The sequence below is a fragment of the Microtus ochrogaster genome, chromosome X (assembly GCF_000317375.1).
Source record: "Microtus ochrogaster isolate Prairie Vole_2 chromosome X, MicOch1.0, whole genome shotgun sequence".
NCBI lineage: Eukaryota > Metazoa > Chordata > Mammalia > Rodentia > Cricetidae > Microtus > Microtus ochrogaster.
The window spans coordinates 38,620,723-38,630,065 of NC_022026.1; the positions used below are offsets into that span (position 1 = coordinate 38,620,723).

Below are 9,343 nucleotides of genomic sequence, written 5' to 3' on the forward strand. Positions count from 1 at the left end.
CTGCCAACCCTCTCACCCTGCCAGGAAGCAGTGCTTGGGACCCCAAGGAAGGAAGGGGGCAGGAAGTGGTTTTGACAGCATCTTAAGGGGACAGATAGATATGAACCTAGCAGGGACCAGTCACGTGGCAATCCCTCCTGGGAGAAGCCTCCACCCAATAGGCACAAGTCCACAGGAGGCCAGTCAAGAAGACCTCTTGCTTAAGGGCTTCCTTACTCAGGGCCCCGGGGTGACTGCTTCAAGGGTGTCATCTCCTCTCCATCTGCACACAGGTCTTGAATCTACCCCTGCCCTCGCCCCTGCCCTGAGGCCCTCTTGCACCTCCTTCACCCTTTCTGCCCCTGCCTCCTTGAGCACTGGCAAGTGCGCCTGTCAGAGAGCAGGGGCCCAGGCAGCTGGACTCTATGGTGCATTTTGTCTCCCTGCTTGTGCAGACCAAAGTCAAAGATGAGGCCCGTGCCCCCTTTCGATTTTCTTGCCAATCAAAACACACGAGTTTATTGATGACACACACAGGTGGGGGCTGGGGTGGAAGAGGGTCAGTCGGTACAATGGACAGGACGGGGTACATTTCTTTGATTAACATGCTAGCCATCCATCAGCTAGTACAGGAAAGAGGAATGGGGAAATACTTCAACCTTAGCAGCGGCAGCAGATGCAAGTTCAACACGAGCTCCCATGTGGGTGTCATTTCTGCTAAGTGGTCCCGCCTAGACAGGGAGATCACCACAGGCAACAACAGCTCTGGTGATGCTGTGATTTGATGTCTGTTATCTGCAGCTCGCAGCCAACGGTGATCCCTTTCTTTACCTTTTACCGCAGGAAGAAGACTGCAAGGGAGCAATTTGCAATGCACCTTTCCTGCAGACTACAAAACCCACAAGTTGCCCACAGTTCCGGGGAGCCGCTGCCTGGCCAAGAAGAGTGTCGCCCTTCTTTTAGCTATTGGAACTTTTGCCCAAGGAGGAGCTGACCGGCTAAGGCTGCATCCTTGCTTGCACCCACTGCAGCTTCTCTGTCCTCAGTAACCTGCTGGAGCCCTGGGTGGATTCAGTCTCCTTCTGTTGGAGACAGCCGCTTATGGGGAGAGGGCTTCCGCGAGCATCTCTCTGAAGGCCTCCATGAGCATCTCTCTATTCCCACCTCTCATAAAGGGGAGCATGAAGGAGAACAGCATTTGGGCTGCCAGCACTTCCCCGGCCAACACGGGCTTTTCAGACAAACCCAGCAGTGCTTCCAAACCCTGAACCTTTGCACATCCACTGCCCTCGGATATCAAAGGAAACTTCAGGTCTGAAACCGACTTGGCAAGCATGTTATTAATAACCATCATGCTTATTAGCAGATTTAATCCGGCCTGCTGCAGAAATGACTTACAGCAATGTAATACCATCTCTCGACACACTTCATGGATGGACATCTCAGTCTGGCCCTGATTTCCAATACTGGTGTTCGGGTTTTCTGGGACACACAAAGCCTTCTCCCTCACAGTGGTCTGGGGAGTGGGGATCCCGTTTGCAACCACTGAGATGCTGGCCCAGTGCCTACTGACATTGTGGCTAGGGGGAAAGCCAGCATTTGTGGGCTTGGTGAACATCTTTTTTCCTTGGATGGAAGCACACATGCCCCGGTCCAGAGCACAACTGAAGGATTTAAAGGTTTGAGCACCCCACGTGTTTTTATGTTCATAAGGGAATGGTCGCTGTTTTATTGGGTGTGCTCTGTTTGCCTTCCCCCCACCTGAATGTCTGGCCTCAGTGCCACCTGGGGCCCCAGGTTCATCCCAGTCCCCATCCTTACTCCAGGGCCGAGCCATTGTTGTGAAATCAAACCAAATCTTTGCCTCCTCTTCCTCCAGATCCTGTTCGTCATCACAATCATCTTCCTCCTCGTCCTCCAGGTCATTTCTCGCACCTCTTCCCATGGTCAGTTTGTACATGCAGTAGCAGGCACCAGCCCCTATCATCAGTCCCGCTGCCATCCAACCCATTTCCCGGGCCCGACCCATACTTGAATGTGTGTGAGCCTTTTGGCCAGACAGGAGAGGGCCTTTCTTCACCGGATTGAAGTGAGTTCACAGCGGTTGCGTGAACTATGGTGCAGGTCAGTAATCTTCAGCCTCTCCTAGCTTCTGTGATTCTGGTGGTGACTCTATGGGTGACAGAAATAGCATTAGGACTCTCATCTGTGACTGGGTTCGTACCTGCCAAGACTGATAGGAGTTCACATTCTTGTTGAGGAAGTTGGATTATTAGCTAATGATGTCATTATTCTTCTCTGCCTTCCTATCTCTACCCTCCGATTCTACTTTTAGGCTTCCAGGTTTCTCAGAGGTAGACAGGAGAGGAGACTGTGATGTGACAGGAAGGCAGGTGACAGGGACAGCTAACCCTCATGCGGTCGCCTCGAACACCCACCTACTTTGCCTCCTCCTCCTCCCCATCCAAAAATCATAACATGCTTTCTAACCAACCTCAGAAATATACAGTGAATTCTTCTCGTGTCTTCTGCTTTATTTCCTGCACGGTGATGGATGGACCGAGCCGGGCAAAAGGACATTCGAAAAGCTCCGGAGCCAGCAATGGAGAACTGAAACTGTAGTCGGACAGATCTAACTACACCGATAGGGGCTTTTTCTGAATTTGGGATTTTTGAGTAAAAATAATTTCTCACACCCTCCCGACTTTGCTAACGAGGGCCTCCCCGCCCCCTCCTCGTCCGCCATTTCCCCAGCAAAGGCCGCCACACCCCTTTCCCTGCACCGAAATGGGAGGGGGTGTGGAAAAAGAAGGGGCCAGGAGAGGGCGACTAGGACCTGGCCCGCAAAGATCCCAGCCCCCCTCTTCTTCCACCCACTCCCTGGGTTCGGGATGAATCCCACCTTCAAACCTGCCCTAAGATTCCAGTCAAAGCGATTTTCTCCCTCTCTAGCCAAGACGAGCAGAGACCCAAAGACCTGCAAACGGACAGGGGACCTGGGGTGTGTGGGCGGGAGACACGGAGTGCTTGGTGGACTCACCAGCACCCAGGACACGGTGACCGGATTGTGGATCCTTTCTTTGCTTCAATTTCGTGCAAGTACCGTTCACCCCTCTCACCTCAACCAGAAGCCCGCCACTTCTCCCTATCAAAAGAAGCGAGGATGGGATGCGGGTCGGCAGATAGGTATTTAAAAAAGTAGGTGAGAAACGGACATAGCCCCTATCTGCGGAACTTGAACGCGAGATGCTCTTTTCCCTCTCCCACCCGCATCACCTTCCAAGCAGCTTCCACCGACCTGTACGGTCCGAGCGAGTTTCCTTCTCCTTCATGTGCCTGCAGAGTAATAGGGGGTTGGTACCCGGTCAGAGGCGACTAACAGGACTTCAGCTCTAGGCGGCTCTGGGTCACGTGATAGCCACGTCACCAGTGAGCTCTAGCCCCCAATTTCCACTCCCACAAGCAGTGCGGCAGGCGCCAGTAGGCTCCGTACCTCCCCCAGTTCTTGGGGCCCTGTTAGTCTTTTTTTCAGTAGCAATACCAGAAACCAGAAGTTACCGTTTCTCGTGTTTGAGTTTGACTTTCTCGAATGACTGCGCATTCCCACTTTCTTCTTGGGGGAACTGTCTGATTCTTTCGTTGGCTTTCAAACTCCTGCATCCTTTTCTTTAATTTCTACTCCTTCTTATTTTCAGTTTCTGCATCAAAGTTGGGGAGAGGAAGCAGCGAAGGAATCCCAGGTGTGAGTGGAATTTGTATGAACACTTTTGATCCATTTATGTTTGATTTCATCTCTTCTATTTGGTAGACTACTATTTTGTTATTATAATACAAAATGAAGCTATCTCCATAAACAAATTCCAAACCTTTTAAATTGTATGTAAACAAAGAAATGAAGATTTTCCAGTTAATGGCTAGATCTCATTGATTTGGCAACGTTCATTAGTACAACATCGAAAATATTTTCTTCTCAATAGTAGCTTTTAAATAGCGCCTTACAGTTTTCAAGTGTATCCTTTCAAACAACGCCAGCATGCTTCCAATATGATCGACGGAACATAAATGGATTAGGGGTGAGGATGGTCAGGTTCTGACCATTTTATAAAGGTGTTAGCCATTTATTTGTTCCTTTCTTTATACTGACTGAACTCACGGGTGTCAGAAAATTGAGATCTTGTACAAGGTTCAATAATGACTTCCAGTCTCACCCAAAAGGTAGATTTTATGAAGACACCACCTCAGGTTTCAGATGAACTTTACAAATTAGTAACACCACAGATTGCCTGCTTTTCATTCCAAGGGATTTAAATTCTGTACTGTAGTTTCATGACCCAACCCATGAACCACCCTGAAATTAGGGAACTCTCTGCTGTCCCATTGATTAGAGCTCTACTTGACAGGTGGAGAGTTCATATCACCACTACTGAGGTGGTCTCAGTTCTGCCTTTCATGTACTCTATCACCATGTCGATGGTGAGTCTTCAGCATTTGCCAGTGACATCGAGGATGAGGCTCTTTGGATGACTGTAGACGATGACAACACTGGTGACATCAACTTCTTTTCCTTCTCATAGGTAGAAGAACAAAATACAGGATCCAAATTTGTCCTCAGGAGAAAGAAACCTTTTCACTCCCTGCATTCCCTAACAATTTTACTGTACCATCCTCACAAACCCTGCAGAACTCAGGGACAAAATATGAAAGTGTGACTCGCCAGGCGCCACCTGTTCAGTGCTGGGAGTCATACTCTAAATATAGACCCCCAGGCTGCTTCTTTCTTAGAATATTGAAATTTGACTCGCCAGCCAGAGCCTTCCCTATGAAGGACTGTGCATGGAGGAGGCCCCTGCAGGAGGCGAGCCAGGGAGTCCATGAATGCCTTGTTGACAAATGCAAGAACTCAGGAATATGCTATTCCCCTCTGGTCTTCCTAACAACTAGACTCATTTACCAACATCATGTTCCCTTTTCTCCAGCTCTCTGCTTCGTTCCTTTTCTCACCATGCTCTTAGGCTGCCTTTCTGTGATTTTCTTAGATAAGTAAATTCTGTCTCTGAAAATGTATGAAAAAAAAACCATTCAGATTAAACTGTGCTTTTAACTTTGGGCTACCGTGAGCTTGCACAAGAGACTCCTGTTCATTTTGAATATAAACATGAAGAAGAACTAAGAAATATGACGAGCTTATTATAGGCAGGCGATTGGTTCTGCAACGTGAGCTGATTTTCACTTTCTGATAAGTTTCAAGGACAATAGCTCCACTCCTACTTCTCTTTATTGCTACAAAAATCTCCCCCCCCCCTGGGTAGGTATATGGTTCAGTCATTTCAGTATAAAAGACAGAAGAAAGCACCACCCTATTCAGCTTACCAGGTCCTTCTTGCTTTAATCCACTCTCTATCTAAAACTCCTTAAATCCCAGGAGCATGAAGCTTTTCAGTTCTTTTACATCTTGATACTTTAATTCACAGTTCTTCCCAACAAAGCACAGGGGCTATGATTTAAAACCACTTCGTTCTCCATTATGTGCACCCACAAGTACTTTATAAGGACATATTAGACATCTGAGATATCATCTTAAAAGTGAAAATGGGAAGTGCTTTGGTTCCCAGGCAAGGCTGCTTAATGTTTTTGGAGCCTGTGAAAACAAACAAACAAAAGTTTATAAGGTCACTTCCCAAGGAAACCTTCTGGTAGCCACACATAATATATGACTTGTAAAGTATCCAGAATTAAAGATAAATCAGTGGTTGGTACCACTATGGGTTATAGAGGGAGACAAAGAGAAGGTTGGCATTTGGAAAGTTCTCCTTGGATATTGTGCTACTAGATGTTAGATTAGTTAAGGTTGTCTCACTGCAAACAGCCTATCCAGGTCTGGTTAACACAGAGGACAAACGCTAAAGAACAAGGTTAGCTTTCATGGATCTCGGTAGGAGAAACTGAGAGATGATTGCTGCATATAAGTTTCCCTGGTTTCAGGGTTTTCTCTCCTTGCTGGAGATTAAAATTTTAGAAGGAGAGCTTCTGTTTGGTGTGCTTTGGGCACAGTGCCCATCTTTTTGCTAGGGCAATACAGAGTATGTGAAAGGCGCGATGCACTCATTTCCCTTCTTTAGTATGAGGTCTAAGTTGTTTGAAATGGTGATTTATTTTGAAAATGTTTACTCTACTTTTTATGTGATGTGTGCATTCCTGTTTGTCTGTATGGCACCACATTCAGAGAAGATAAGAAGAAGGGGCAAGATCCCTGGAGCTGAAGTTATAGGCAATTGTGAGCCACCCCTCATGTGGGTGCTAGGAACTGAACTTGGGTCCTCTGCAAGAACAGCAAGTGTTATTGGACACTTAGTCCACATCTCCAATCCTATTGTCTATTGTCCTTTAATTATTTGGCATAACAAGCCTTTGTTCAGCTGTCACTGAGTTGCTGGGAACCTGCCTACCACCACATGCTTGAATTGCAATTTCTACATTACCTGATCATTAGAAAGATACAATATGAAATGTCAATACAGAATATTGCCCTTGGAACCAAAGCCACCTGGCTTCCCTGACAGCATTCCATAGGGTTGCATATACAGTTCAGGGTGTGGTCTTGAGTGTTGCACCATCTACCCCAGCTTTTGTCTTTAAGCAGAGAACAGATGCTTTTGCAGTGATAGACTCTACTTCAAAGGCACACATATAAACAGAGATCTGGATGTCACACTCATCAGCCTCTGTACTCTCCTCCTGTGAAATAGGCTACAGTGAAAGTTATGTTTCAACAGGAGTAACAACGGAATACTTTCCCTTAAGAAGTTCAAGTGTCAGGGGGCAGAAGGGGTTTCTGCCTGTCTTACCTGTTCATTCTCTCCCTGCATATAAGCTCTGGCTCGGGAAGTCACAGCTTCAGAAGATAGCTTGACGAACCTAGAATCAGAGCCAGCACATTCGTTCATCTGAAAGAGAAACTTTTAGCTTAGGAAGTTTGCAGTATTCTTACACATTATGGGAATGATTTTGCCAAGGATGAAATGTTCCCTTCACCTTAGTCAGAACTGCCTTTCTTCTAGACAGTGCTTTAGTAACATTTTCCTCTGAAGCCTTTTTTTTGGTGTATGACTAAGTCTCTTTGTTGCACTTGGCCTTTCTCTGAATACAGAGCCATGCAGTTGATTTGGTTCAGTTTACTAAATCCAAAATCACATCTCAGTTCTGCTTTCTAGAAGCTACAGCGATAGAAATTTTCCTGGAGATTAGCTTGTTCTTAAAGTCTTTGTACTCTTAGTTTTCTCTCATGTTTTTTTCCTGTGGATTTTGAAACCTCTCCTCAGATACCAACCTTGTTTCGAAACTACGAGGATATTGCTCACCGAAGAGTTTAGGTTTATTGTGTTGTGTGTTTTTGTACTATGTATTAAGTTCGCCTTGCTGGGCAGCCAGCGACTGATACCAAACCTGGTTAAATTAGACAATGAGAAGATGTAATTGCTTCATTCCCCTTTTTTGTCTTTGAAAGTGAAAATGGCAAGTGAATTGTGCCCACCAAGCTGATCAGTGCAATGGTTTCACACTAATTGCTAGATGACAGGTTCGGTCATGTTTGCCTTGGTCTTTGTATTCCTGCAACACACTGTTTCATTTGTAGATGCTATTCTCTGTTTGTACCCCAGGATTTCAGAGTGTTCTTTTTACAGCAATTGCACCTCAGTCTGTGCACCTTTTCATCTAACAGACTTGATTTCTCCTCGATCTTTTTTGTTCCTGGCTTTGGAGAGCCCCAGCCTCCTCCTGGTTAACTTGTGCCCTTCAAAACCTGTTGCTCAGTCAGATTTGCATATTCTCAGGCAGGCTGATTAGTTCAGTCAAGTTGGGCTCTGTTCATTCAGCTGCATTCTGTGATAGGCCCCAGAAGACATTAAAATTCCTTTGAGTAAAGCGAGTCACACTTCCCAAGAAGTGAGCCATGTAGGACTTTTAGAGACCATCATCCAACACTGATCTAGTCTTATTCTTCCTCGACGGAAGTATTTTTATTGTACTTTTCCCTCCTAAATAGAATGCAGACTGTGAGCAGGGGAAACCAAGGTGAAAATAACTAAAAAAGTATTAAGAAAGTAAAAGATACATTCTCATTCCAGGTTCCCTATTCTGGTGACTTATTCGTTTCAGGTCTAGGACTATTTCAGAGGAAATGGTAGATATTTATGCTTGGGAGGAGGGGAGGTAGAGGGAGAAACTGCTGTCCCAGGAAGGAAGACTCAATTTAAAAAAAAAGTACAAGTGGCCAATAGCCCCAGGGGAGGATGCTGTCCTGTTTTGGTAATTGAAGGAAGGGAAACACAACTAGAGAAAAATGGGATTAGTCGCAAAAAAGAAAAAGTAACAAGGCCTGGTATGGGGGAGGGAATGAAGGGGGGCGGGTCCTCTTCTGCCGCACTGCTGGTGGGAGGGGAAAGTGGGGATCCGAGTTGGTGGATGACGTCGCTCTCACGTGACTAAGAGCTGACGTGTGCAGAAGTCCTTCTTGTCCTGGTCGTTGTTCCCGTCTGAGTACCAGCTCCCTATTACCTTGAGGGCGGGCGGGCCTGCAGCCGAGGAAAGGAGGCGGAAAAGAAATTGTCCCGGATCCCTGCAGGTCAGTGCCTGGGATATTCCATAAAGTAGAGGCGGTGGAGGGTGGAGGGCGGAGGCCGTCGCAGTTCCGGGGGCGCCGCCGTCGTCTCTCCCACTTGCCGCCCTCTTTCCAAGATATATGTCCCGCCCGCAGCCCTTTTCGTTGCAGCAAAACAGTGAGTAGGGGGTGTTTGGGCAGGCGCCCAGAAATCCGGAGATGGGAATCTGCTGCGGGCGGAGGCCAGCAATCCGGAAAGGGAGCAGTGGCCTGGGTGTTGGCCCCTGGTCCACCAGACTGTGCCGGCGGGTTAAAACTGGACATGGGGTCCGGCGTGGGGTGCAAAGTGATGTGCCAGCCAAACCCTGAGCTGGGTATCGGGCGGGAAACCTTTAACAACCAGACCTCCGAATTAGGAAAGAGTTTCGTTCTCTGGGGACTGGTCCGTCCACCAAGCACTCTGTAGCGGCTGTTTCCCGTCTTTTTGTCCGTGGCCGCGTCTTCTTTACCATAGCTCTGTGTCTAGTGGGTCCAAGCCTCTCCCGGGTGGCCAGTCTTTCCGTAGGTTGTGGTACCACGCCAGGCAAGAGAAGAGGAAGGAAATTAACCAGATCGGTGAAGGTCGATTTGAGGGTAAGACCATCTGGGGACCCTAGGAGCGGCAGGGGTAGAAAAGGGGGAAAACCAGAAAAGGTAATCTAGGTTTAGATTTGAGTCTAAATGTGTTTCTCACACTCCCCGAACTGTGGAGAAATGGCGTGCGCT

General features: G+C 47.3%; 2 protein-coding genes across 8 annotated transcripts in view; one reads left to right on the forward strand and one right to left on the reverse strand.

The window, feature by feature from the left end:
* Nucleotides 1-473: 473 nt before the first annotated feature.
* Nucleotides 474-3,350, reverse strand: Armcx6 (armadillo repeat containing X-linked 6). Of its 4 annotated transcripts, XM_026784703.1 has the most exons (4): nt 3,278-3,350; nt 3,020-3,124; nt 2,474-2,595; nt 474-2,151 (listed from the first exon to the last, which is right to left on the reverse strand). In XM_026784703.1, exon 4 carries the CDS (start codon nt 2,006-2,008, stop codon nt 1,079-1,081), a length of 930 nt encoding a protein of 309 aa, XP_026640504.1. In that variant the 5' UTR covers nt 2,009-2,151; nt 2,474-2,595; nt 3,020-3,124; nt 3,278-3,350; the 3' UTR covers nt 474-1,078. The 4 variants fall into 4 exon arrangements, with proteins under 4 accessions (XP_026640504.1, XP_026640505.1, XP_026640506.1 ...); XM_026784704.1 differs by lacking the exon at nt 2,474-2,595; XM_026784705.1 differs by lacking the exons at nt 3,020-3,124; nt 3,278-3,350 and adding an exon at nt 2,882-2,978.
* Nucleotides 3,351-8,464: 5,114 nt separating this feature from the next.
* The window catches only part of Armcx3 (armadillo repeat containing X-linked 3), a 4,814-nt gene continuing 3,935 nt past the window's right edge, over nt 8,465-9,343 (forward strand). For 3 of the 4 annotated variants that reach the window (XM_005358697.2, XM_005358695.2, XM_026784882.1), the window contains exons 1-2: nt 8,465-8,602; nt 9,133-9,211. The gene's annotated coding sequence lies outside the window, so the exon portion shown is untranslated. Of the gene's footprint in view, nt 8,603-9,092; nt 9,212-9,343 lie in introns of all 4 variants that reach the window. The other variant, XM_026784881.1, reaches the window with a different exon arrangement.